This window comes from Penicillium concentricum (assembly GCF_028827145.1).
Source record: "Penicillium concentricum strain IBT 3081 chromosome Unknown utg000002l_segment0_segment0, whole genome shotgun sequence".
In the NCBI taxonomy this organism is placed as follows: domain Eukaryota; kingdom Fungi; phylum Ascomycota; class Eurotiomycetes; order Eurotiales; family Aspergillaceae; genus Penicillium; species Penicillium concentricum.
Window position 1 is genome coordinate 8,073,172 of NW_026622755.1, and position 27,940 is coordinate 8,101,111.

Genomic DNA, 27,940 nt, shown 5'->3' on the forward strand with positions numbered 1-27,940 from the left:
CAACACTCTTGCGTTTTAGGGGGTTGACAGCTGCCGCATCGACAGGCGTGGCATTGGAATCTACCAATATTGCTCCGAGTCAGTCGCAGGACGAGGACGGGGCCATGTTGTGGTCTCCGCGTCGGTATATTCTGTGTTTCCCGTACCTGGAGTTCCATTGATGGCCAAAGCTTCCTCATAACTTGGAGGTTCCATATTCACGTCCGTCCCAGGGCTGGTGGGCTGAATACCCTCCATGGTGGTGGCCAGTTCAAGACCAGGAAGGTCGGTCATGTTGTCGGATACCTCACGGCAAACCGGGTTTGCCAGACGGTCTTTCATGCTATCGTTGACATAAACGAGGAAATACGGGGTCGGGGGGTTGCTGGTCGAGTCGTTCTTGAAGATCTCATCCACGTTCTGGACCTCGGTGACGTACTCGTCATTGTATTTACGCCATATCTTCTTGTCGAAGTCGAAAATGTAGATGTAGTAATGGCCGAATGATACCGACCCATGATGCACGAAAACGGCGTACAGTTGATATGGGAGGTTATGGAAATCGGCGAATTGGCTAGAAATCATGGTCTGCGTATCCTTGATTTCTTGGTCGATAGCTATAAGGAGTCAGTATACCTGTTTCAAGCGAAGTCGTAATGCCAGAGCTCCTACCTTGCAGGTCGTTCTCTGCCTTATGGGCAAGGCTCTCAAGTTCGTCTAATAATTCTGTACTAGCCACAGCATTCATGGGATCAGATCCGACTCCGGCTTCGGTCTCAATGTCGTTTTCAATGGAATCCACATCTTGCAGTGCAGTTTTGACTCTACGGAACAGTGTTGCCATGTCGACGCCAGCACCGTCCTGTAGAGAAGAAAAAGATTAGTTATATAGATCTGGGGCACATGGACAGAGAATACTCGATACCTTTCTCCTGAGAAGCTCTTCTCGGCGAGCCTCAAGCATTTTCAGAGATGCCTTCCACTCCCAACATTGATTTCGTCGATCCACAACATCCGGGTTCTTGGTGTCCATGTATCGATCCATGTAGATAGTTTCAAGCAATTTGAGGTGGTTTGTAGATTTGAACGAGCATTTCTTCACAGGATCAAACTGAACCCGTTGCACCTGGATCTGAAGAACAGGCGGAAGCTGGCTGATGGAAGCAAATTGTTCGGCCACAGAGTTGTCCACACTAATCTTTTGGATATCAAATGCCCCATCGATGGCTTCGTAGATGTTTCGAGATCCATGAGCAACATCAACCTTGATGTCACACCACCGTTCATCCTTCGAACGTGTGCCTTTCTCGGTGGAAATGTAAGACCGGGTTTGGCCGTAGAATAAGCTGATGAAAGGTTAACACAGGTACTTTTAGCGGCCGATTGTTCATAACTTACTCTTTGATCTGGTCAAGCTGTTCACCGTCACTGCCAATGCCCCGAGGCTTGATGGCGCACTGGCTCTGGAACAGAACATTGTTGATGACTTCTGTCACATCCTGCTGGGCACCAATCTCTACCTCCTCCCTCAATTGCTTTTCCCGATCAACTTGCGGGGGGTTGCGAGGAGGGACGGGCGGTGGCAGGTTAGCCGATACACTGCCGTCTGGGTCGATATTCATCTCCTGATCAGATCCTGCCTCTGCTTGGTCGGATAGCTGATCCATGTCCGGGGGATTGTTCTCCTTGTCCTCAACAAAGAGTCCAGGTGCATCGTTCATGCTATCATCCGAGACCAATGTTGCATCGCTGCCATGATCGCTGCCGGTCGAGTTTTGAATAGGTACGGGATCAGCTTGGCCAGAAGATGAAACCGGCTCCATCCGACCCCCGAGAAGGGACTGTGGAGGCCCGAGGGGCCCCAGAACAGGAGCACCGTTGATGTCACCAAGAATCTCGGACCTAGTAGCAGTGATCGTGGACCGACGACGTATTGCCGCCTCATTGCTTGGGCTAATCAGGGTCAACCGAGCAAGTTCTTGGCCGGGAGTAACCGAAATTTGGGATGAAGTGATCATGCTACGGAACAAAGTCCGGAGCTCATTGAGGACTGCAAAGGAAAGGGTCAGTTCGAGAGATATGGCCATCGGCACCGACAAAGTAACTTACATCGCTGAGATCGCTCGACCTCTTTCTTCGTCACCTTCCGGGAGCCCACTTGTTTCTTTGCGAGGGTTTCCTCGTCATTAAGATCCATCTGGAAGCGTTCGAAATCCAGGACCAACTCACGGAAAGGACGAACAGAGAAATAGAACTGCAACAGGCTGTTGAGATAGCATGTATTGCCGATGTTTTGTAGTCCGACTGGCCAATCGTGCATGCTTCTATCAGGCTCGTTGGAGATACCTGCCATATTCCTTAACGTAGAGCTGTCCAGTTGTTTGGCAATGATTGTCAGAGCCTGGTTGTATCTTTCGGCATCCCCTGGGTTTTCATCGATGCAGATTGTGTATGCGGCTATGATTGCCCCATCGTCGGCAGTTCGATCAGGGATTTGGAGTAGACGATAGGCATCACCAATGTCCATTTCACCAGCAATCATCTCTCCCGTATCGATGAAATGCTGCAACGCGACCGATTTGCGGGACTCGGCAATGAGTGCCACAGCGCGTTTTGCCAGTTCTTGGGTAAGTGGATTGTCATTGACCTAATCGATAACAATGTTAGCTCGCGTCTAACCACCAATGAAGCACTCGGGAAACAAACCTTTGCAGTATACATGGTCATGACAAAATCATCCGGGGTGTTATCCTCGACCCCCAAGAAGACATTTGCTTGTTCGACAGTGGAAACACCTGTTGTCAAAATTAGCATACATTCGAGTTTGGAGACAACATGTCTGGATCAACACACGGTCTTCTGACGCCGCTTTGATGCGCCCACTTCCCCTGGAGTCGCCAATCCGCCACAATTGCTGACGCGCTTCGGTATCTTGGGTTGTAGAGCTGAGAAAGGCATAGAATTTGCCAATGATGCTATCCTCAGTGAGGTTTGGATCATCGAAGTGAAGATTAAAGTACTGGTACGCGCTGATAATGTCCTCAACAGCATACTTTCCTTGTTCATAAGCTGCCTGAACAGCTATGTCGATGGTTGCCTGGTCTTCACCACCACGCAGAAAGCCGATAGCCTTTAGAGCAGACAAGTATACCGGGGTTCTATCAGGGTCGGCCAAGATCTGTCGATTGTATGCTTCGATGACAGCAAATGAGGACATATCCTCCATCACCCCCAGGTCCTCATAGAAACTAAAGAAGTAGCTGTTAGATCCAGTTTTTATCAATTCAAGGATAGGGTGCACAAACGGGGCATGGGCCATCTCAAATTCTTTGTAACGCAAAGCTGTCGGATCTGGGGCTGAAATCAGTTTGTATTCCTAGAGCCAAGGGTCGCAGTGTACGAACAGTCTTGCGCTTCTAGAGCAGAGAAAAGAACGGGGATGGCGGAGCGAGGAAGGCCAGGAATCTGAGACCCTATCCTTTCTGAAGCAGGTCGGAGATATACCAGGATTAACAATTCATGCATCACGTCGTCGAGGAAGAGACGCATTGTGTCATGGTAAGGTTTCTCGGCGTCAGCTGTCGGTTTAGGCGGGTGCCATGCCCCAGTATCCTGAGTCGATTCGTCAGCGACACAACAAGCCCGGGAGACAAAACAAGATTTGTAGACGATTTGGGAAAGCAATATCATTATTACGAACCTTATTGTACATGAACTCTAGAAATTCAAGTAATTCTTTACAAGCAGCACCTTCCACGCCGAAAGAGTGCATGAACCTCTTATTGACGGAGGAGATGGGCTTGCTGCGCTGTGGATTTCGTAGGGCGTTGGTAATGTACAGGCGCAGATTATCCAATACATTGACCGGTTGCGGATCACCCATGCCTTCCATGGACTCAGGATACGCTGCAGTGGCCTCTTCGGCTCGTTTTCGCAACAAGTCTTTATCGGTCATCAAGTGCATGAATTCCGGGCTCAAAATCGGTGAAAGAATCCGCAAAGATACCATAGCCGAACATGAGGTGTAGGAACATTGGTAATGGTATGTCTCTGCAAGCTGCCCTTTGGGAGTCTCTTCGGGCAACGCAAGGCCATTCTTCTGTCGTCCTGATTTGTAGACCAAATGATGGATGTGCTTCCCCTGGTTCTGACCAAATGTGCTCGTGTGGGCGGTATAGTTAACCACCATTTGAAGATGATAACGGCACGTTGTGCATATGGCTGAGACCTTGGATGATGTGCCTGGCCGTCTCCGGTGCTCTGGCTCTGACATGAAGGATTGGTCTTCTTTCAAGACATACTGGTGTCGACATGCTTCCGGTGATATGAATCCAGGTGGGCCATGGTAGCCTTGTGGGTAAATGGGCGGAGTTTCTGAGAGGAGATTACGGCCTGTGTCTGGGTCGTGTTCTGGATCATACAGCTGGACATCATGAATGAGGCGTGGCGCGGTCTTTCCTATATGATTGATAAAAAACGGTGTAAGCATTTGCTCAAATTATATCCTGAATTTGCTGATCTAGGTTATTGCCTTACCGGCCTTCTGTGCAGACGCCATGAAATACGGTGTTTGGGCCTGGAGGCCTCACACAGTTTCGATCTTCGTCTTGATGCTATGGGAGAGTTGGTTCTCCTAAAGGCTTGATTCTCATCGAGGCTCACAAAAGCGCGCAATATAGCAGCTCAGCTGTGATGACAATGTTGTCAAATGATGAAATCGCCACTGTATGCGGAGAGACAGCGGGGAGCCCACTGCACTTGGCAGCAAGCAGCGGCAAGCTTTGGAACTATCACCTCCACAGAATGGACAGTTTTAAGATCAAGATCCCCTCTTAGCAAACAGCAAGGAGTGTCTAAGAGGATTCTCGATTAAAGCAAATGAAACAAAGGGTTCGATGTGAAAGAAGCATCAACATGATCATCTAGAGCTTCTTGGAATGGCGGGCGGTGGCGGTCAGGCCGGGCAGAAAGCTGACTCCAAAATCCTATCGCCAACCACATCTCATACCGCAAGCAGTCCATCCCTGCTATCACACACACATCATGGCGCACCACGACGAAGAGCACAGCTACCACCCCAAGGATGCCATTTCGGCAGCCATGAAGGCCACCGCGCTGACCGGAAGCGTCGGTCTTTTCGCCGCGGCTGTCCAGAACACGCTCACCAAGCAGAACGTCGGAACTCTGGGCGTCTTCGTCCGTGGCGGTGGTATCATTACTACCTTTGGTATGGGCTTCTTTACACCTAACTTGATGGATCAATTGCTAAACTGGACTTGTTAAAGCGGCCATGGGTGGTACCTATGAGTTCATCAAGAGCGCTTCCGCCAACCTGCGCGAGAAGGATGACCACTACAACGTCGCTCTGGGTGGCTTCTTCTCAGGTGCCATTCTCGGTCTCCGAGGTTAGTTATGAATTCAATTGAGTATATGGTTGTGTATTTGGAGCTAATAATCGGGTTTACCTCAGTCCGCACACTCCCCGCTGTGCTCGGATATGGTATCGCTTTGTCGACCGCCATGACCGCCTTCGAGTACACTGGTGGCTCCCTGTTCGGATACCAGAAGGACACATCAGTGGACGAGTTCGACCGCCGGACGGCGTTGCGCAAGGCATTCCAGACCCCCGGAGAGCAGACCATCTCGGAATTGGGTGAAGGACGTGGTATGTGCTTCTTGTCTGGGTAGCGATATTGTCTACCGGTACTAATTCTCTTGATTTCACTAGGTATCTACGGCCCTGGCTACGAAGAAAGACGCCGAGAGCGTCTCAAGGCGACTTACGGCATTGAGGTTCCCACATCCCCAGTCCCTGCATCATAAGCCCGCATTCTTCTCAATCCGCCTTTTCCCGTTGCTTTGTGTAAATTATCCCCCCATATCACGCTGCCTATCGCCTGGACACGCCCATTCGATTTGGTTCTCTTTAGTCTCCAGGAAATTCAAAACAATACACATTTCAAGTTTGGATCAACATTAGGATTGTGCGGTCCTAGGTATACTAGGGAGTGCATACCCACATGTAGGTAGTCCAGGGCACTCAATCAAATGTAGACTGTAAGATCTGTAAAAATCAATCGCTTGAAACTAAACATCGCTTCATCGTGAACCAGCCATATACCACTCTGGTGTCTAACAATACTCCGAAACGAGGGGAGATCCCCGACCACCCGGGAGCCAATGACAGCGCATGTATATCAAACGAGCGAAAGACTCCAATATGCTTCTCAGGCTAGAAGGGAAATATGTGTACTATAGTATGAAATCACGATGAACTCTGGCTTTTAAGATAGGTTAATCGGTATATCAAGGTCATCTTCAAACATATGTAGTTATTCTACGTGTTCGAAGTACGTGTAATTGTATTTGTTGATTCATTGTCCTTCAGAACAATCAATCTTGCATCAGATCTAATATGAACAAAATGGGTCAAACATCTTATATGCCTAAGCTGGTGAGTTTTGGCCGTTAATTTTGCACAAATGCCTCACATGATTACAGATTCTTACCTCTATTGCCTGCCCACATTCTTTTTCACTTTTGCAACAGACTTTCTCCCCTTTGCACCCCTCAATCTGTACGGGCATTCAACCTCCACCTGTGACTATGGGCGATGTAATTCGCCCAAGTGACGACAGATTCGACCGCCTTCTCCGCAACAGCTTGAGACAATGGTCATATTATCTCGATCGCGCTAAACAAAAATCTCCATACTTTCTAAAAGCCTCGAATTGAAAAACATTCTTGGACAAACACCATATTTTCTCGGGCAGGGAACTTTACCCTCGAACGCGTCTTTTGCCTGCGAGCAGACGTCACATGGAGAGAAGGGTCGCCTTCTAATCAATGGACAGTCAATCTGGAGGACTTGGGAATTGTGCTCTGGGGCCTAGGGTCATACCCAAACAGCTATTACTAGCTACTCAAACCTCAACGAAAGTTGAATTCCCGGGAAGTCATCTTCTTTCGGATCGAAATCGACATAGGTAACGACGTCGATGAAGCTGAAGCTGTTTGTTGGAGCGCCATATTATGTTCCGATAGCGTTTGGAACATAGGCTCTCATTATGGTCACGATACCACGGTCTGTGTCGACCTGCGACAGATCCATGTTCTCGATTACGAAGACATCTTCGATTGCTAAAGTAAAGCCACCTTCTTCGGCAGTTGCCCTAGACAATGTTTCTCGATTCTGCGTGCGTCATAACTTGTACAATCAATGCTCAGCTTCTCTTGTTGCGGCGCTTTATATTCCTCATATGGGCGGCAGATCGGTCTCTCTTCCTTTATACACTCATGCTTTAGAGTCTCACCCAACTCAGTGTGCAGCATCGATATGCGCTCTCTTCGACGAATACAAATAATTGCTTCGTTACTATATAACATTAAGTTCTAACATTTAGGGCATACGATCACTTCTTTATAGCACCTTCTTCAACTCGGATATCGAATGCAATCTTGTCAGACCTTGGTTGAATCCGGCTTTTCCTATAATTGACACTATGCTCAAAGAAAATGATTTATCCAAGCTCGCCAGATTTCTTGCAATAAGATATTCTCAGCTTGGTTCACTATATGGGCCTTGCCAAATCCTTTATACGTGGCATACGAGGGGGATTCACTGTGTTTTGATCTTCATGCCGCTGGGTGGACTGGCATAACTCAGACCTTCCTAACTTGCAAACCTGTGTGGCTTCAACTATGGTTGTTCTTCATAATTCTTGTCAGAGATATCTACACCTGGGATATTTGGTGGCTTCACGCACATGATAACTGATATACTATAGACCCACTATTCATCACGTGGGGCTTCCCTCGGCACCTTTGGAGACTGAAATTTGCCAGATCGGCAGTCAATGTACGAAAGCCAAGATAAAAATATGGTATGTATGAGCAAAGAACCAGATAAAGGTAGTATTCCGAATGAGCCGAGAAGTATAAGGGACAAAGTTCGAGTGCCTTTGATCTGCCCCTTCTCCCCAGATCCCGACGTCATGCACTGTTCATCACTATAGATCAGGGGGGTTAATATTACACTCCCCTTTTATTTTCGTCTAGCCACAGATCGAGTGGATGTTAATAATCTTATTTCAATAGTTTTGTTCTCAGGGGCGCAGTCCCCTCAGCCACTTCCTCAACAGGCAACCATATATCGAGTTACATTTATAGGAGTCCGTAAGTATATGCTGATATATACCAGAAATTGAATACTTCGGCTTTAAATTCCGATCCAGTACGTCAACCAAAGGATATAGAGAAAATAAGAAGTCTAATCTCCTTTTTTTTTCCCCCTCTTACCTAGGTAATTCTCCCGGAGGTCCCGAGCCCAGTTTCTCACCATCTCGTAGACGTCATCAGAAAAACTTCCTTTAATTCCCCCTGCTCTGCCTTATATCGGAGCCCAATCTTCTTTCTCCTTTTTTTTCATTTGAGTGGGGCAAATCTGTACCTCCCCCGCATACAATTTCATCCGTTCGCCAGGTAACCAAGACGCCACTTTAAGGTGATTATCCTTGATTTCTACCTTTTCTTCTCTTTTTCTCTTTTCTCTTTCAGATTGAATTTCGATCTCAAACCATAAACCATAAACTTCCACGTTTCCGACAATGGCGATGGCCGCGCGGCCACAGACGCCCTCGCAGGATGCATACATGATCCCGCACCCCAACGATCCGGGGGCTTTGAGTCGCGGATACGGCCCGCGCTCTACCCTATCGCGACCGAATTCCTTCGCCGGCACATCCGCATATCACTACAGCTCGGGCGCCCTCGAGTCGTCGCAGGTTCCCTATCAAGGTCGGTTCAAGGAGGACTTTGATACCGTCAGTCACCGCAGCTCGGTGTTTGACGGCCCTGCTGGAATGCAGCGGTCTGTCTCCACCATGTCGCACGCGCGTTCCCCGACCCCGTCCCGTTCGAGCACTTTGCGAAAGAAGGCCTCGCTGAGCAAGAAGGGAAGCCTGCGCCGCAATGGGAGCCGGAGAAGCATGCGTGCCGGCAGTGTGAGGAGTCTGAGCTTGGGTGATCGCGAAAAGTATCACACAGATGGTGCCGACGATATCAATAGTGCTTTCACGGTGCCGATCCCTACCAACAGTAACCCGACCGAAGTGCTAGCAAACCGGTTTGGAGGTGGGCTATACTCCGTCATTGTGTGCGTCATGGAGATTTTGCTAACTAGGATTTAGCTTGGCGCAAACTCCTGAAGGACTTGATCCTCTTTTTTAAGGAGGTACAGAAATCATACGAAGCTAGAGCGAAGCTGTTCATGTCCGCCTCGAGTGTCGTTAATAACCAGCATCTTCCACCGGGCTTGCTTACGTCGGGTGGTCTAGCCGATGCAACGGAGATTCTCCAGAACTTCCACCGACAGGGTTACACCGAGGCCAATAAAGCTATTGAGGTGGAGACCGAGGTGATCAGCCAATTGACTGGTCTCCGCAGCGATCTCCAGAAGAAGACCAAGGAGATCAAGAGTCTTTCGGGTGATTTCAAGAATACTGTCGAGAAGGAGATCGACGGCACACGCAAGTCTGTACGCAACCTGCACGAGGCTCTTGGACTTGTCGATACCGATGCCTCTGCGACATCAGGCAAAGGCGATCCGTTCATCCTGCGTCTAAACGTGGAGAAGCAGGTCGAGAAACAGATCGAGGAGGAGAACTACTTGCATCGGGTTTGTGATGACCTTTCCCCTATACTGGTGGCTTGTCTAATCTTGCTTTTGTAGGCATTCTTGAACCTAGAGAACTCTGGTCGTGAACTGGAAGGGATTGTCGTGAGCGAGATCCAGAAAGCATACAATGCCTATGCTAGTATCCTCCGACGCGAAGCCAATGAAGCTCTTGACACTGTTGAGAAGCTCCAGGCAGGTCCGATCTCCATGCCCCAAGATTTCGAGTGGAACCAGTTTGTCTCCGAGACGGAAGAGCTCGTTGATCCTCGGATTCCTCTCCGGAATGTGGAGAATATCACCTACCCTGGCAAGGATCATCCGGCAGCTGCCGAAGTCAGGGCTGGGATGTTGGAGCGCAAGAGCAAGTATCTCAAGAGTTATACTCCTGGCTGGTGAGTAATTTTTTTTTTCTCGTGCGGTTTGAAGCCATTGTCTAATAAATTCTAGGTATGTTTTGTCACCGACACATCTCCACGAGTTCAAGTCGGCGGATCGTGTGGCATGGCAGACGCCCGTCATGTCGCTTTATCTGCCAGAGCAGAAACTTGGTTCCCACTCACAGGAAGATTCAAGCTCCCACAAGTTTATGCTGAAGGGCCGACAGACTGGCGCAATGCACCGAGGCCACTCGTGGGTCTTCCGCGCCGAATCTCATGAGACCATGATGTCCTGGTATGAAGATATCGAGGGCTTGAGCAGCAAGACAGGGGAAGCACGAAACGCCTTCGTCCGGCAGCACGTCCGTAGCGTGAGTGGCAGGTCGGTGAACGAGGTAATGGAGGACGATGAAGCCGATCGCACTCCATACGCCGCGGGCTCTGCGGTCATGTCTCAAGACCGACCCACATCCTCTCGCCAAGCTGGAGGTGCATTTCCCAGCGACGTCCAAATTGACCGAAGCAACCAGGCGGCCTTGTCACCTTCCAGCGGGGACAGCTCCGCCGGCAGAGATATGCTAGGAGCTGCTGGGTCTTACCCCGATGGTTCCAGTGCACTTGACGACAGCTTGCGACCAGTAGGTAACCGCGAAGCAGACAACTCTTACCAAAACTACCGGACCGAGGAGACCAATGAAAGATCTCGCCCCAAAGTTACCCAACACGATAGCTACTACGGCGACTGGATCGGACCGTCCGTGATAGTGGCCAAGCAGAGGCAGAGCCAGCAGCTGGAAAACTCGACCCCGGATGACCGCGAGATCCGGTCTGATGGAGACCAGGCTTCCCTTGCTGCCATTTCCGGTGTTGGTATTTCTGATCGTCGCGATCACTCGGCTCCTGCCCAGATTGATCGTCGGGAGAGTGTCTCTACGGCGCCTACCAATACCAATGCGACTGAGTATACAAACAATACCAATCCTACCTCGGTAGATGAGCAAGAGCTCCCTAAGATCCACACCCTTGACCTTGAGAACGGTTACATGGATCAAGGTCCCGAGTCGAACGGTGCAGCCAAGATTCCATCTGACTTGCTGCGTCCCCACATTGCCCATACAGACAGTCTTTCTGCCCTGGACATGAAGATCCCTGGTCGTTATCCTCCTACCAATGTGGCAGCATAGGTCTCTTACCCTCTCTATCTTCGTCTCCATATTTGTCTTTTCATTTTTCTTATATTCTTCGATATTCTCTTTTGTCTGTACATGTACCTCTCCTTGCCCCTTATACAATTCGTCCTCGTCCGTTTGAAGGCGTTTTGATCCTCTCGTTGGGACTGTTTTCCACACAGGTCCCGTTTCTCCCACAGCATAAAAGTTATGCTGCGTCGGCGTTCGTTTTACCGGCAGGGTGTGGCGCAATGGATTTCTTTGTTTCTTGTTTCATGGATTTATTCTTGATTCCCAGTGCTGGGCACTCAGCACCCATTTCTTTCGTTTCCCAGTGGGACTTTTTGTTCGAGGTTTTTTTTATTATTAAACTCTGGATTTCTTTTTTTAAAAGATGCAAATGAACATGATCCAGTTGAATTGTTTGATGTAGTCTTCCGATACATGATACAGGCCGTGGCAATTTAGTAACGGAAATACGCTGTGCAGCCAGTCATGAGTGCAGATGGTATGTTGGTGCGCAGGAGCTGTTGAGATGCATGATAAGAGCGATAAGGCTTATGGTCTTCTCAGGTTGGAGGATAGGGCTACATAGCATATGTAGGTGTAGTATACGGTAAATAGATCATTAGGTTGTCTTTGAATATATTGAAAGAGGGTATACATATTTACATTGTATAAATCTATTTCCTATAGAGTATCATTATAGCTAAACAATAGATCTTAACTATATGCCGGGCGGTGACGGGTTTTGCCCGAGGTGTTCAAGTACATATCAGAATTCTGTATTTTCTTCTCTCCAAGCTGATATTTCCCCAGTCTTTATAGGATCTCGGAATCAAAACTTCTCTTCTGTCTCTTATATTCTCATCTTCCTCCCTCCCTCCTCTCTCTCTTCTTTGTACCACATTCAACTTCTTACCTCCACGCTCCCTCGAGCTCGGAATCATGGGTATGTTCTTCGTGTCCTCTTACACTTTTCTTTTTCGTATCTTTGTATTACTCGTTTGTTACTCTCATCTGGTACATCCAGGTCCCCGGCCATTTCAGGCCGCCCAATCACCGTCTCTTGTCTCCCCCCAAAGGTTGAACCTTGACGCCTGATCCTTTCATCTTCCCCCGCTTCCTCTCTTTTCTCTATTTCTTCCTATCTTTTGGTTTATTGAGATTCTCCGCTGACAGTTCATCCGCACAGCCGACGTCTATCGACCATACCAAGTAAGTTTACCGAGAAACCCGTTTTCTTTATATATTCCCATTTCCCGCCGATTCTATAGCCCATTCCCAAGGTTGCGCATGGCTCTCAGTTCTATATCAGTGATCCCAAGAGTGTGGTCAGTGCGGGGGGTGGTTGGAAACCATGTCTGTTCGATCAGATATCTTCCAGATCTGGAGCATCCGTGAGCTTGAACGGGAAGCACTTGCCCATCGCATTGTTTGATTCCAAAAAATAAAGGCGATGTGTGCGCAAACAATATGTGCTAGTGGCTCCAAGCTACCACCCCGGAGGTCCTCATTGCATCTGAGACAAACCCCCCTCAGAGCTGGTGGTCACCTGACCGAGGGACCCCGACCCCCCTCGGAGTTGCGCCATTCCACGGTAGCGACTGCCCTCTGAACACCTCTTTTGCTCCTTCCCATCTTCATTTCATCAAAATCATAACATTGCACCGCTTTCGCGACCGCCTTTCTTATCTACTTTGTTCATGTCTGACCACATCCAGCGTGAGAGGTCTCGCTCGCCCCGTCGCCGTTCTTCTCGCAGTCCTCCCCGACGCACCCGCCGTTCGTACTCCCCTCGCAGTCGCTCCCGCAGCCGTGGTGAGCGTGACGAATACCGCCGTCCCGAACGCCGTTCCCGATCCCCTTTGAGTGCTTCCGGAGCAGCTGCCCCAGGCTCTCCTTTCGGTGGACGCAGTGGATACCCCCCCGCTCGATTTGAGGACCGCACCGTCGCCAAGGAGAATATGATGCAGACCGTTCGCGATTCATCCCAGCAAGACCGCCGGGTCTATGTGGGCAACCTTTCGTATGATGTCAAGTGGCATCACCTTAAGGATTTTATGAGACAGGGTGAGCAGGGTTGCGCATTTGGAATGGTAATTTGTTGGAACGTCTAAAGCTAACCGGGGTTATGATTTTGTGTTTTACAGCTGGAGAAGTTCTCTTTGCCGATGTTTTGCTTCTTCCTAATGGAATGTCGAAGGTGGGCGCTTACATGTAGAGGGGCTAGTTCCTTCTATTCCCCCGATTTTCGTGGTTTGTGTAGGGTTGACGGGTGGACATTGGCTGTCCTGATATTGTAGGGATGCGGGTGAGTACTTTCTTGTTCTTTCGGATTGAACGCTCTTGCTGACTTGTCTACTAGGATTGTGGAATATGCAACCAGGGACCAAGCACAAAACGCCGTGAATACGCTCAGCAACCAGAGCCTGATGGGTCGTCTTGTTTACGTTCGTGAGGTATGTCTTTGCAGAATCCATGGTGTTGCGATTACATGAAACTGACTTCAGTGTCCAGGACCGTGAATCCGAGCCCCGTTTCGTTGGTGGTCCCCCACGCGGTGATTTCGGCCCCGGTGCCCGAGGTGGTTTCGGTGGTGGTGGTTTCGGAGGCCCCCCAGGTGGTGCTGGTGGTGGTGGCCGTCAGATTTATGTCTCAAACGTTTGTCCCCTTTTTTACCCCCGTTACGCTAAGTTCTGGCAGGCTTTGTTGACCGTTCGGTGTAGCTTCCTTTCAACGTTGGCTGGCAAGACTTGAAGGATCTGTTCCGCTCAGCTGGTAAGTGCAGACTAATATCCCCCTTGGACTTGGATTCCTACTTTTCTTGTCTAGTGTGATTATGGTGAATTGACCCGGATTCCGTATTACAGCCCAGCAGGGTGCCGTCATTCGTGCCGATGTGCACACCGACCCTACCGGACGTCCCAAGGGCTCTGGCATCGTTGCTTTTGAGTCTCCCGATGATGCGCGCAACGCCATTGCGCAGTTTAACGGATATGATTGGCAGGGTCGTCCCCTTGAAGTTCGTGAAGATCGTTTCGCTGGTGGTGGCCCCGGCTTCGGTGGTCGTGGCGGCTTTGGTGGTGGCTTTGGTGGTCGTGGCGGTTTCGGCGGTCCCATGGGTGGCCGTGGAGGCTTTGCTGGACGCGGTGGCTTCGGCGGTGGCTTCGGTGGACGCGGTGGCTTCGGCGGTCCCCCTGGTCCCCCTGGCGGCCACGGTGGTTTCCCTGGCGGATTTGACCAGGGTGCTCCTCCTGTTCCCTCGGGACCTCCCAACCCTTTCACTGATTATGCCACTTCCAACGGCGAGAAGAGCGCTGTCATCTATGTTCGCAACGTAAGTTTTGAGAAATACGCGATGGGCAACTATATGGAATGCTAACTCGAACCCAGTTGCCCTGGTCCACTTGCAACGAGGACCTGATCGATTTGTTCTCCACCATCGGAAAGGTTGAACGCGCTGAGATCCAGTATGAGCCCAACGGCCGCTCCCGCGGTACCGGTGTCGTTCAATTTGATAGTCCCGACACTGCTGAAACTGCAATTGGTACGTTCCACTGGATGGTAGCTGTTGTACCCACATACTAATATTATTTCCTATAGCCAAGTTCTCCGGCTACCAGTACGGTGGTCGTCCTCTGGGCATCACCTTCGTGAAATACATGAACGCTGGTCCGGGTCCCGAAGAAATGATGGAAGGTCAAGAGCCAACCGGTCTGACCCAGGACCAGATCATGTAAAGCGTTTTCGTCCTTGTTTTACCTAGTCACTTTCTTTGACAGGGGGGCGTCTGGCTTTTTTTTCGCAATTTCTTGATTCAATGATTCCCTTATTCCCATTTCAGTTTTTTCGAGGCTTCTGTCCTCGCAAAATGGGTTTCGAGTGCCCATTTGGGCTGATCAACTGCTTCCAAAATGGAAAGAGCCTTTTTCTTCCATATCTTTGCTTTGTAGTCTGTGTAGTTCTTTTCATTCAGAAATTCGGATGCTACCATAGCATAGGGCGTTTGTCTGAGGTCTGGCTTTCCTCTTCATGCTATCGTCATCGCCGTTCGTTTCCCCATGCGTTCTTTTCTTTTCACTCCATTTCTTTGCTTTTCCTTGTCAGCTCATTTGATCTCTTTCTGTCTCACATCTGTGGAAGAAATTGAAATCTACTGGAAGTGGAAATACTTCTAGCTTTATACCAGCATTTGAAGTCGAGTGGTATGGAGTGTATGTACCGTTCACACATATGTTTACTGCTGCACTTCCAAAGCACCATTGTATCCCATACAGAATATACACAACCCCCAAAGTCGAGCATTATTGTAGATTTATTATAACCTTGATACAAATTAAGTGTACACTTCTAGTCTATATAAATAGCAATATCAAAATATTTGTAAGTCATGCATGATACCATTCTCGAATTCTCGAGCAAGCACGATCCATCCGGATCTTATACTACAACGCACGGACCAACACATCTCCAACCATCACATCTTCATCTACCTCTTCTCTTCATCAATTCCCCCCAACCACACCCAAAACATGGCCTACCTCGCCCGAACTCTACCTAAAAGGGTCCTCGACCCCTCCCTAACCCAATCTATCCGCCAAACCCGATCAATTAGCACAAGAATCCTCCAATCTACATCCATCACCCGTACAACACAACCAACACCCCGAAATCAACCCCGAACACCCCTCCCCCACCGAACCTACCACTCAGCCCTCCATGCCAGGCTCCCAGACCACTCCTACACAAACTCCCAAACAGCAATCCTAACCGCGGCACTAACCCACGTCCCCGCACACGGCTTCTCCGCAACAGCACTGACCCTCGGCGCACGCGACGCCGGCTTCCTCGATGTCTCGGTGCAGCTACTCCCGCGCGGTGAATTCGACCTCATCCTCTTCTGGCTTGCTAGTCGACGGGGTTTGCTACGCGGGAAGGTCGAGGAGGGTGCGTTATTCCGGCGCATTGCGGCGGAGAAGGGGAAGGATGTTCATGAGCTTTCTGTTGAGGAGAGGGTGAGGGGATTGATTTTGGAGAGGTTGAGGATGAATGCGGAGGTTAAGGATGCTTGGCAGGATGTGAGTTTTCCTTTCTAACTTTCTTTTCTGCCGTTTTTTTTTAAAGGAGATAGAGACAGAAGGAGAAGATGATCATGTTGAGGATTTCCGCTAATTTCCGCTAGGCTCTTGCGCAAATGTCGCTTCTTGCTAATATCCCCATCTCTCTTACGGAACTGCATGCCCTCGCTTCGGATATTCTTACTCTTTCTGGTGATGACGCTGTCGATGCGGCTTGGTACACACGCCGTCTCGCGGTCTCGGCTATCTATGCCAGTGCTGAGGTTGTTATGACCCGTGACCCGACGCCGGATCTTGTGGATACGGCGGCGTTCGTGGAGCGCCGGTTTGAGGATCGGAAGGCGCTTGCTGATAAGCTTACTGGCATTGGACAGTGTGCTGGATTTGGGTGGAATACTGCTATTGGACTGGGGCGAAGCTGGGGGTTGAAGATTTGAGGGGATTTTGAATGAACCTCTTGGTATAGATGATCAGCCCGCAATTGAGGTCGTGGAGGGAAGCTAATTGAAGCAGGCCTTGCTTGGTGGGAGATAGATTTGTTCTTTTATTCTGACTATTCTATTATTGTAAACTACTCCATTCTTGTCAGCGAAAATACTATATGTTGCTATTCTAGGATCTAGTCCTCGCTGGTATCCTCAATATTCATTGGAACTTCCAGATTGCTCATGCAAAATACCTAGAGACATAACCTATCATGTCCCAACCTGTTCACCCGAACAGCCGCGCTTGATGCCAAAAATAAAACCCTGAAAATGAGCCACGGGCAAAGAGTATATCTAATCATGAAAGGAAGGGGAATTAAACAGATCGAAAAGCAACGCTCAATGCAGAGAAACATTCTGCACTGCCTCCTCTACACTGACAGGTGCACGGTCATCGCCAGCACCATCGGTTGGGCCATCTGCCTTGTCTGCAGTGGCGTCAGACGGCGAAATCAAAATTGTGGGAGACTTTGGCGAGAACGGGTCTGAAAGAACACTGCCCTCTGGTGACTGTTCTTGCTGAGCAGGCACTGCGGTGTTTTCAGCAGTCTCAGGCTCCTTCGGTGGACTAACACTGCTGGCCCCACTCTCGATCGAGTCACTCTGTCCATGCTGGGGTTTTCCACGTCCCCAGCGGCGCGTTTTTGGCGGAAGTGGAGCCTGCCCATGTCGGCCTGCTCCGACTGCTGGGACCGAGGGCCGATGCTGGCTTAATGAAGGTGTGGTATGGCTGGAACGGCGTGGTGGTGGGAGGGCCGGGGGTGGGTTTGATACGGCCCGCCGTGGCCGTGGACCTGGGGGTGCAAGAGTAGAACCTGACCCGGAGTCGCCATGATCGCCAGTATGTGTATGTGACGGTGGCGTGCTGGGGGTGAAAACGGTGGTTGGACTGACTTCCACGCCTTCGGGGATGGTGTTCCCGTCGCTGCTTGTGCCAGCAGAGTGGTGCTCTTCTTCATCCACGCCCAGACGGCGCCCGCGCCAGCGGCGAGATTTCGGTGGTTCTGGTTTGACCTTTGGTGGTCGGATTATTGGCGTCTCGTCATTGAGGGCGGCGGGAACTCCATCTTTGCGGCTGGGGGTGATTATGCCTGGTTTTTCGTGCTGTGCTGCAACGGCCTGAACGCTCAGTGAAGATGAGGATGCGGGCTCCAGGTTCATACCGAGGCGGTGGATTAAGCTGTGTTTCCGACTCCCCGGTGTATTACACGAACTATAAGAGTCCGTTCGCGTTGGTGATGTTGTATCGGACGAGCTAGCGGTTGTGCTTGTTCGTGACAGTGTGCGAGAGCCGTCCAGTGGTTCGCCAATATCTATTGGCGACGCATGCTGCTCGGCTTGATCTAGGACAGTTTCAATTGTAGTTGTTGTCACTTGGGTGGGGGTGTCTTGCGTTTCTGCTGCATTGGGCTGTTCGGTTTTGAGCAGCCAATCTACTGTCGCACACCGAGCGACAAGTCGACGTGTCGTTTCATCGACCTCTTCGAAATGCAGGATTTTCTCGTGCTCTGAGTCGCTCCCATATGAGACTTGCCCCCGAACAAGAATGCTGAGTAGCCTTCGAAGTCCATCACGCTTGTAGTGCGGCGGGTTTCGTAGCTGTGTATGAGCTAGAAGTGGATAAAGAACACGCAGGTAAGTATGCCGGAGCGCGGAGGCTTCCTCGGGTAGATCAAGCAGATTCCGGATCAAAATATCGACCAGAACGTGTAGATCGTTCGTGAAGAAGTACTCATATGTGCTAGGAGTGGTAAATATGAGATAGAGAAGCTTCAATGTGAGCAACTGAAGGGACGTCTCGGCTGCATATTGTCAGTCATTGGTTTTATTGAACGGGAGGATCACCCGTTACCTTCACGGTTAATAAGAAGAATGATGTTCTCCCCGAATGTCTTATACATCCCACCAAACGCCGATAGAACCTTGATTACCTTGTTGGTCAATTGACCAGAGGGCCGGCCGTCCACCGGATCGTGAGCTGAGATCATGAACTGCTCGTTCAAAACCAGCTGTGCAATTCGTCAATCCCATTCTGACCTAGAGCCCGAGGACAGTACTCACCAATACCCGAATGACGGGGTAGTGATACGGATCGGTAACGTCGTAAGAGAGATCTTCGATGATATCAAAAAGACAGCGAACGAAATCATCATCCACGAGAACTGCACACGAGCCTCATGGTCAGCTACCAGTCCACGCAACTACGGGCAGCAGCATATGTCCATCCAAAACGCACCCAAGTCCTCAATTTTAACCCTTTGTATCCTTGACATCTCATAAACAAGGTCCATCAACAAGCGATGCAAACCCGCGTCGCCATCCAGATCCGCCCTCCGCATCGCCTGTATAAGCTCGAGGAGACGCGCAAACACGCCCTCATCATTCAGCATCTGAAGTACAACTTCATTCTGTCGTCCGTCAAAGAGAATGAAAGACGCAAGGAAGTGGAGGGTGTCCGGGTCATCGTCCTGCAAAAGACCGTAGAGAATCTGTCGTCGCACGTAGTCCGCATGTGTGGCAAAGATACTCGAAGTAAATAGCTTATAGGAACAACGCGAGATATCGGTTTCCGACCGGAGATATTCACCTAGGGAGGGGCGGGTTTGTTAGTCGCAGTGGAAACAAAGTTGGGGGCGGTCGTAGCGCTGCTCGCCGGAGTGCGTTCTTGGGGGTAGAGACATCACTTCTCGGGAGGTTCGAGGTGCCACTTACCTTTGTGTTGAGTTGTTAGACTAAGATAAGCTCGGAGGGCATCATCGATCTGGTCCTCGGAGTCGCAGGGCTTGGAGACTATCGTTTGAAGTTCTGAGAGAATCGGTCAATTGTCACGTCGCATATCTTCAAAGGAGAAAAGAGTGGATTGAGAACAACGTACCTGTCCAGAACTCAGTCTCCGAGACCTCAGGCTCCATTTCCCGTCAGACTGTCATACCGGTTATGTGCCGGTTTGAAGAGTTGGAGAGAGTTGAAGGGCGGGGGGGAAATTGGGGGGAATTCAAGTCCCACTGCGGGTCAACCCTAAGGTACGCACTACGTTACTACTTCGAGGGAATGTACGATTTCTATAGAAGAACTTTCATTGGTATCAAAATGCAAAACACAATTATGCAATCGGGCGCAGGAATGGATGCGCTTCGGTATTCCTATGAAAAGTCAGCTGCTGGTCCGTTGTTTACAGGCTACGTCACTTACAGAACATATTTATCCAAGTCCACGACAGTAGGGTCGCTGAACAAAAGGTAGAAGTACTTCAACGTCTCAGCTAGCCAGAAAGACTCCATTGTATCCTTATGGATCGGTTTCTGGGCTGTGACATCGTGGATGGCCGCGTTGGCCAGCTCCGTTCGGGTATACTTCGAGATGGCCTCGAACATCTGCCATCCCTTGCGACGCCAGGATTCGTCGCCAGTCAGACGGTACATGATAAAGACTGACTCAATTGCCTCGGGCCGAAGATAGTAATTCGGCGACGGGATACTGGTCATGCCTGATGGGAGGTGGTCTTTGCCGACTTCGGCGACGTGAGGCGAAGCGGGCGACGAAGATGAACGAGGTGCATCTCGATTCTGCAGGTCAGCTCCATTGGGAATAGGAGTCGGGCTTGAGGCAGCAGACGACGCTTCCGCGTGGTTTCCTAGTCCATCGCGCTTGGCCACGTCGCTATCGTGGGGATTTAATGAGCCCGGCATGGGGATGGGGACCGACCCGCTCGCAGATCCTGGCGGTGGATCGTGCGAAATCAAATCCACGCGCTGTTTGTAGCTGCTCTCTCCATTGCGGAATGAATGTCCTGCCCCGGGGTCTACGCGCGAGGCCACGCCAGCCTCAAAGCGGGCTTGATCCCACTCGCAGGCCGAGCCTTTCTCGCATGGCAAGAGGCGGAAACGCTCAGGCATCACTCCGGTTTGTGTCGACTCGTAAGCCCAAACACAACCGTCGGTCAGTTTGGCCGCGAGTTCCAGATCACCATCGATGCCAAAGGCTTTGGCTCCTATGGCGAACATGCCGCCGACGAAACATGTTAGGTGAGTGCCTTCGTATTCAAGATCGGTGGGAGTGATCTCTGCGGTCTTTCCAAGTGTCACTGAAGAAGTTGAGGCCATGAACCGGATATCACGTCCACCTTTAACCATAGGCTGGAAGAGAAGAGACTTGCGGGCTGCATTAGCTGCCTTTTTGTACATATTCAGGTATTGCTCGTTCAGACCACCTAGTAGCAGGTATTCCTTGGGCAGATATTCGTACGTCGAGTCAGCCATTCCTCCCATGGTGTAAGCGTTATCGTGGGGTGAATTAGGAAGTCCCAAGCCGCCATTGCATTGATCTGCAGATAGTGTATTTTGTTCGCGTGCCTGAATGTCAGGTTCGCCTGTGGCTCTCGTATCATTGCCCGGTCGGACATGTCCTTCGAGCCCAGCGTTTGTGTCTCGTGGGAGCAGCTTCAGATAACTCTCAAGGTCTGTTGGTGCAGCGTAAGTTTTATGGGTCACCGAAGTAGTGCTCGTGGTCGTACTAGCGGCATGCTGCTCGCGTGTAGGGCTATTATTGCGTGGAGACGTGTTCTTGGAGTACTTGGGACATCCCTGTGCATTGACCCGTAGAGGCCACAGTCCAGGGATGCTAGTTGAATCTTGGATTTTCTCCAGTTCGTTGGTAATCCGTGCAATTGCATCGTAGTATTTGTCCCGCTTGGTCAATTGAGCCAGACGGGTAAATTCCAAGGAAAGCGACCCGATTTCAGCCAGGCCAGCTCGGGAAGAAGCACGATGCGGTTTCGCGGCATACTCTCTAGGAGATTCCGGTTAGTCGTCACCCAGTTTATCAGAGAGAAATTGTGACACTAAAGACTTACGGGGCCCAGCGATAGTAAAGGTGTGGCATGCGGTTAGGTGTGTCAAAGGCGCCAATGAGAACCTCAGCAAGTTCCTCTGCTTTCTCCAAAAGTATCGGGTATCGTTGGCCAGAAATATCATAGGCACCCAAAAGACCTCCAAGATAGCGGATGGTTGTCTCAAACATCGGAATATCTGCTCTCAGTGATGTTTTGAAATCAATGTTTTTGATCACGTCCAGAGCCTCGGAGAATTCATCCTTCAATTGCATAATCCAGAGAGTATCAATTGAATCGACCAGTGTCGCCCCCCAACCATTGAATGGGTCTTCAAACTCCTTTGACAGAGGCTTGACTTCGTCATGTCCCATCGCGATCTCCTTATAACCTTTCCAGGCATGCGTGAACTCGGCTTTGATGGCGCTAAGCCGTTGCAGGCGCTCTTGCTTGTCGGAGCTAGACTCATCCTTGAACTTCGCCTGCAGCTTGGGGATTGTTTTGGACTGTTCCTTTGGCAGCTTGATCACCTCCTCTGCAGGGACGGGGAACCGTTCTGGGAACTTCTTCCACTTGGCCGTTGGAATGCCAGGTTGAGGGCGCTCCGCCGTCCTTCTGCCGGCCCCTCCATGGTCAATCTCCTCCTCGTTTGCACTCTTGATATTATCCGTTGTAGGTGGTGACAAGCTGCCGGTGTTCTCCACCTTCACCGGTTTCTTCACGGGTTCTCTCGCGGAGTCTTTCGGGTCATCCTCGGCGGTCGGTTTCACCGGCGGAGTGTCGGAGGAAGCATCTTTGAACCGGCTAGTGCCATCCTTTGAGCCGCTATTGGGACCCACGGGCGAGGTTATCTTCTCTGGGGGTGGGGAGGTGGTGCCGCGGTAGGGATTCGGAAGAACACGATTTCTACTCTCCTCGATGGCGGCAGCAGCGGCCGGATTTTCAGGTTTTGGTGTCGCGGGTTGATTCGGCTGGGCATCGGGTGAATGAACGCCAATGGACTCTTCAACAACTGTATAGCTCCAATCGCGTGACCGCGCAAAGTGGAAGAATGTGAAGACGACAGCCGCCGCGAATACGACCAGAACTCGGTATCGGCGAGCTCGAAACATCGCGAGCGGTCACCGTGTATTCGAGAATAGAAAATAGAAAGGAAGGAGAAAGGAAGAAAACACCGAGATTAGCCAAGTCCAGATGAAATCACGAGACTCCACAAGTAAATAAGAAGATCCACATGCTAGAGCCTCCCCGTTCTATTTTGGTTCTTCCACAACTTCAGCTTCTTTAAGTGTCTGTGTTTTTGTGTTTTTGTTCAACTTTCTATCTCTCTCCAAAGAAAGAGAGATCTTCCAATGAATCCAGTGAATTCAATGATCTCAACAATCCCAAACCCTGAGAGCCGCGGTTATCGGGTCTTCAAGGCAGGGAATTACAGCCCAGGCGCCATCTTTTTAGTGAATTAACAGGGCTGTTTCAACGCCGATCATTGGCCCCGAATTCCGAACTGTGACTGGATTAAATGCATGCAACCCGCAAGGGTCTTCAAATTGGCCTATCATCAATCGATTCTTCCGCTAGTCCATATCAAGTGCCTCCGTCGCAAATGTGGTCCACGGGGCTCATCTCCCATTGGTGCTAGTAACCCCTGCAGCCTGCAGCCTCAGGGGATACATAACACTCCGTTTGAAAATATTACAATTGCATGCCGGATGTACGGAGTACAATTGTGACCGGAGAATATACCCTATACCCAAGTATAATTATCTTGATACAGGCTTATGAACCGGACATAGTGATCGGATCGGACATTTGAATGGCCAGGTGTCAGCCTGATATGGATTATCAGGGGTTAGAACAAATCCAAGCTAGGCCAAGAGATCCAAGAGATCCAAGAGCTCTCAACGGTCAGCCTTTACTAAATATATCAGCCATCTGGAGCTTAGTTTTCAGCCACCCAAATTTCTTCATTCCCATATATCCACCCCATAAGTCCGATCTGTGAGAAGCCCATATGTCATCTAGTCCGATTACAGACAATCCAGGTCTGACAGCTAAACCCAATTGCATAGATCGGTATTTTTTTGATTTGTATTGCACGTCGGCAGTTGGATATGTTCCAAGCGAAATTCAATTTTCGTGTATTTGAGAGCTAAAGGGGCAGACATCGGAATTGATTTTGAGATTGCGAGGACAACAGCAAAGGAAATACGGAGTGGGATATCGAATGGCCGTTTCCCCTCTGTAGGGCTTTTTTTGGCTTGATGCATATAAGTTGGCAAGGCGACTGCCTGCCTGCTTGCTTACGAGTGGAGTATATGGAGCTATATGGTAGTAGATAGATTCATCATTATAAACGCAGAGACAGTTTCTCTTCTCGCCTTACATTGGATATTGATCGTCACGTAAATTACTAAAACGCGTAATGGACTCGCACACTAGGAGGACCATACTCAGGTGGACCTCTAATAAACCCAATGCCATTTCATCCCCAGCCTCTGGAAATATCCAAACAAAGCATTCTTAGGCACATATCCAGCATACGTTCGTTGCCATGCAGCTGCGAATGACCCCGCAACTGGACCTGACTCCGCAAATCCAAGCATCTCAAGAGCCAACGGTGTCAACAAGGCCAAAATACCCATTGCAATCAGTGTAGCGTAGACAGGATGGTCTGTTGTAAAGCCAACAGCGGCGTTTTTGCTTTGGGTTGCAGCATCAGACGCAGCTTGCGCCATGTCCGCACCGGCTTTGATTGCATTCTCTAAGCCACGGAGGATAGCTTGTGCTATAGCGTCGGACCAACCTTCGACTGAAAGCTCCTCGTTCACATCTTTGCGGAGTGAATAGGGTGTCTCGGCATTGAGGATCTTGGTGACAATAGCGGAACCAATGGACTCTGGGGATCGTGGCTTTTTCGCCCCCCGAAAATACAGTCTTGGAAACAGCTGAACATCTTCAACAGTAATGCTACTGGTATTATATAAACGTTGACCTGGGGCAGTCGAAATAAGACGAAAGAGTAATAGACGGGTGAACAGAAAAGAAAGAGGGGAACATCGGTAAAGTTTAGGTGCCCAAAGCTATATGTATTGAGTGCCTGAGATGGGTGTATGCGGCTATCCTAGGCATTTCTATTGATGACTACTGACATACTACCCTATCATAACAAACAATATAGAGCACATAAAGGTTAGAAGAGACTGAACTCCGTTCAAATGGTATATTGTGTCTGAAACATATAAGCTATGATCTTCCTGTTAGAAATTGCATAGAACAAATATCTAGATCCCCACAGTTGTCCGCCGGCCTTCGGTGTTAGCTTTCTGGAACTGCTGAATTAGGCCCAAAACGCCACCCCCGCCAGCGATGGCGTCAATATTTTCGCCTTCATCGCCTTCATCGGGGTCATCGTCGTCCCTGCTGAGGGGGTTCATGCGCCAAGAATCGCCGAGGTTGCTCTCACTGGTGCCTGCACCTGCACTGGAAGTACCGGCCCGAGGACCGGAATGTCGTGTTGCTGAATCACGGCCGTCTTGGGATAGCGGTTCTTCCTCATCGTCGATGGGTTCCGTAGACGGGTACTGGGAGCGCCCGAGACGAGAGCGCTGGTGTTGCTGTGGGGTGGTCCTGGCTGCAGCGCGGAACCCAGTGGTCGAAGGCTGGTGCTGCGGGTCAAGGAGGATAGACGGTGCAGGAGAGCGGCGGTCGAATCCTCCCATTTGCCTTAGTTTAGAGGTGCCTATCAGTGATTGAGGGCCGAATGGCATGCCGGAGGTCAGCCCGGTGCGTGTCTGGAGATGGTCAGGGCGATCAGGAAGAGCACCGAACTCGGCTGCAGTGGGCGAGCCGAGAGTTGGCAGTGTTGGCGGTGGATGGAATGGTCGCCGGCTGGTAGGTTGATGGTTGGTACCGTAGTTGTCCAAGAAGCCATAATAAGAAGCTAGCATCTTGCCGTCTTTAGTTGAGAAGTAATCAGTGCGCAGATCCTGTTTGCCAGGGTCCCGGCGCCCAGGTCCGGCTTGGGAGAGCACATTTGTGCCCTTCTTGAAGTCAAACACGGCAAAAGAGCAGAGATAACCTACACCATCAACGTGCACGGTGAACTCCCGGAAGAAGTCAATGAGGCGGTCACTGCACTTGGGCAAGCTGAACCACAGGACGAAAGGAGTGAAAATCATGCTCAAGATCTCTTCCAAGAATATCACAATCTTCATTTGATAGAGGACTGCGAATTCTTTCCGCACGTCGTCGCTATGCAAACGCCCCTTCCATCCGGATGGGAAGTAATGTGTAAAGTCGATTAGCTCCAGGAGTGCATACTCGGGGTCGAAGACATCGGTCTCTTCGGGTGCCAGCCCTCGCGCAAAAGCCCAGACTGTGCCAAAGATACCAAGATAGAATAGAACAGTCCGGTCAGGGGTAATCTCAAACCCAAGGAAGAGTTCTGGATCTATCACCGAGGCAAGGGCTAACACCGAGGCAAGAGCCCCAGAGATGAAAGCAACAAACCGTGCCACTTGAACAGTCTTATCCTTGGGAAATTGGTCAACATAGCGACTGGCAAAGGGATAAGACATGTTGATCCGACGCTCAAAAAGATGCCAAAGCTCATTGAACTCGCGAAATTTCCATTCCGCCATAGGTGTATATTGGCGGGATCCGATTTGGCCCGGATTCTTCTTGAACTCGTTGAAGTACCGAAAGAAGTAGTGCATCATAAAATAGACCACAATGAAGGGTGCTACGAAAATATTCATGACGCCAGCAAAAACAAAGCGTCGGCGTAAGCCATCACTCAGCGCTCTTCGATGTGTGTCCTTGAGGAACAAGGTCCGCAGTTGGCCTTGCTCATTAAAAACATAGTCCATGACACAAAGATTGAGATTCCATTCCATGGTTCGCGAAAAGAGTTGTCGATTCTTGAGGAATGGAATAGGGAGAGTGAGGTCCAAAATATCCTTGTTTACCAAGGCGATCATGTAGTTCTCCTTGCGCATCAGGCGGTTGGCAATGTCGTGAGCGTCCATTCGCTGCTTTGACTGGCTGCCCATGAATCTTCGATGTTTGGCAGAAACTGCCGCTGCGGTAGATGGATTTGAGTCTCTCAATGCCATCAGTCGGCTCACGACTTCTTGCCAGGAAATCGTCTGGACCTCGGCATCTGAAACGCCAAGTAGGTAGAGATAGAAGTCATGTAGGTGTTTCAGCCTGCGAATGTCTAGCAGGTATTGAAAAAGCTTCCCAATCCAGAAGAAGCTAAAGAGCCACAACAAAAACGTGGACGACCCGGACATATTCGCTGTGCATTGGGGCACGAGAATATCATCCAGAGTCTTACTCCGCCGGACTTTAGGGTAATCAATGCAGTTGGTTAAAAATGTAGAGAAACCAACAACGAATGCAAATGTCCTTTTGTACTGTCAGCCTCTCCTGCGATTCTCTGGAAAGTGTACTATCCTCAACTTACAAGAGGTTCAACACCCGGGTCAGCAGAATGGACCAAATTCCGTTTCCTAAGAAGTATATGTAGACGTCCTTTAAGAAGTTATCCAGATCCTCGACGTTTGCCCATCGCCACATTGCTTTCTTCTTGGGGTCAGTATTGGCAAGACCGGGGTGTTGCCCAGTGAACCATCTCCTTATTGGATGACCGCTTTCACTGGGCGGTGGCTGAGGGGCTGCTCCTCGTTCATTCCAGCGGGCTCTGGGAGATTGCGGGGATAGTTCAGGGCTAGGGGGTCTTCGTCGATCCGAACGATCATGAGAATGGGGGGAGGAGGAGGTAACCGTGATCTCAGATCTTCGTGATGACCTTCTACCAGCAGAGATTGTGGAACGTCCTCGTCATGATCGTCAAGCTCATAGCCGAGTGGTGATTCTTGTGGCATCCACCGAGGCCGGGACGACTTGCGACGGCGGGTGCCAGATGGAGAAGCTCGCTCTTCAGGTGCCTTGCCCGACCGTGCTTGGTCGAGCAACGCAGTACTGGGGCTGATTATTTCACTGTCCTGCGCATCCGCTAATGCATCCTCCAGTTCCCGGTCACTAAACTGTCCCTGTTGATCTTCTATGACCAAGCCTGCACGTTCTTCGAGATCAGAGTACTCGGACCCGGCGTCATGTTGGCGAATGGTCTCGTAGACCGATGGGGAGCCCGTTGGGGGTAGGAACCGTGATAATATGTTAGAGGACATCATTTTGGATCAGACTAAAGGCTATGGTCAGACCACTCATGGCAACAGCTTCAGAAGCCAGTGATGGTGGTGATGAAATGCCATCCAGCGGCAGTTGATAATGCGGAGATGGGGATCGCTATCAACACAGCGGGCCGAATGTTATCGGGTT

General features: G+C 50.2%; 8 protein-coding genes across 8 annotated transcripts; 4 read left to right on the plus strand and 4 right to left on the minus strand.

Moving 5' to 3' along the window:
* Positions 1-60: 60 nt before the first annotated feature.
* On the minus strand, positions 61-4,468 carry N7517_006788 (ubiquitin-specific protease UBP2; the record flags this gene model as incomplete). The annotated part of the gene is made up of 9 exons (XM_056724518.1): positions 61-596; positions 652-841; positions 905-1,325; positions 1,378-2,029; positions 2,089-2,626; positions 2,686-2,774; positions 2,833-3,330; positions 3,384-3,591; positions 3,680-4,468. 9 exons carry the CDS (start codon positions 4,466-4,468, stop codon positions 61-63), a joined length of 3,921 nt encoding a protein of 1,306 aa, XP_056580768.1.
* A 523-nt stretch (positions 4,469-4,991) lies between these two features.
* On the plus strand, positions 4,992-5,802 carry N7517_006789 (Tim17/Tim22/Tim23/Pmp24 family protein; the record flags this gene model as incomplete). The annotated part of the gene is made up of 4 exons (XM_056724519.1): positions 4,992-5,206; positions 5,265-5,384; positions 5,450-5,644; positions 5,708-5,802. Exons 1-4 carry the CDS (start codon positions 5,023-5,025, stop codon positions 5,800-5,802), a joined length of 594 nt encoding a protein of 197 aa, XP_056580769.1. The 5' UTR covers positions 4,992-5,022.
* Positions 5,803-8,585: 2,783 nt separating this feature from the next.
* On the plus strand, positions 8,586-11,216 carry N7517_006790 (SLM1 family PH domain-containing protein; the record flags this gene model as incomplete). The annotated part of the gene is made up of 4 exons (XM_056724520.1): positions 8,586-9,111; positions 9,168-9,655; positions 9,710-10,047; positions 10,103-11,216. The coding sequence occupies 4 exons, from the start codon at positions 8,586-8,588 to the stop codon at positions 11,214-11,216; spliced, it is 2,466 nt and encodes an 821-aa protein (XP_056580770.1).
* A 1,691-nt stretch (positions 11,217-12,907) lies between these two features.
* Positions 12,908-14,944, plus strand: N7517_006791 (uncharacterized protein; the record flags this gene model as incomplete). Its single annotated transcript, XM_056724521.1, has 9 exons — positions 12,908-13,274; positions 13,355-13,407; positions 13,508-13,515; positions 13,570-13,663; positions 13,722-13,865; positions 13,931-13,982; positions 14,075-14,541; positions 14,598-14,751; positions 14,808-14,944. The coding sequence occupies 9 exons, from the start codon at positions 12,908-12,910 to the stop codon at positions 14,942-14,944; spliced, it is 1,476 nt and encodes a 491-aa protein (XP_056580771.1).
* A 792-nt stretch (positions 14,945-15,736) lies between these two features.
* Positions 15,737-16,719, plus strand: N7517_006792 (uncharacterized protein; the record flags this gene model as incomplete). The annotated part of the gene is made up of 2 exons (XM_056724522.1): positions 15,737-16,282; positions 16,387-16,719. The coding sequence occupies 2 exons, from the start codon at positions 15,737-15,739 to the stop codon at positions 16,717-16,719; spliced, it is 879 nt and encodes a 292-aa protein (XP_056580772.1).
* A 387-nt stretch (positions 16,720-17,106) lies between these two features.
* On the minus strand, positions 17,107-19,679 carry N7517_006793 (uncharacterized protein; the record flags this gene model as incomplete). Its single annotated transcript, XM_056724523.1, has 6 exons — positions 17,107-18,569; positions 18,620-18,776; positions 18,829-18,929; positions 19,004-19,354; positions 19,480-19,572; positions 19,643-19,679. 6 exons carry the CDS (start codon positions 19,677-19,679, stop codon positions 17,107-17,109), a joined length of 2,202 nt encoding a protein of 733 aa, XP_056580773.1.
* Positions 19,680-19,870: 191 nt separating this feature from the next.
* N7517_006794 (class I alpha-mannosidase 1A) lies at positions 19,871-22,707 on the minus strand (the record flags this gene model as incomplete). Its single annotated transcript, XM_056724524.1, has 3 exons — positions 19,871-19,910; positions 19,960-21,555; positions 21,620-22,707. 3 exons carry the CDS (start codon positions 22,705-22,707, stop codon positions 19,871-19,873), a joined length of 2,724 nt encoding a protein of 907 aa, XP_056580774.1.
* Positions 22,708-24,057: 1,350 nt separating this feature from the next.
* On the minus strand, positions 24,058-27,792 carry atgI (autophagy protein ATG9; the record flags this gene model as incomplete). The annotated part of the gene is made up of 4 exons (XM_056724525.1): positions 24,058-24,540; positions 24,889-27,004; positions 27,063-27,181; positions 27,247-27,792. The coding sequence occupies 4 exons, from the start codon at positions 27,790-27,792 to the stop codon at positions 24,058-24,060; spliced, it is 3,264 nt and encodes a 1,087-aa protein (XP_056580775.1).
* Between the last annotated feature and the right edge of the window lie 148 nt (positions 27,793-27,940).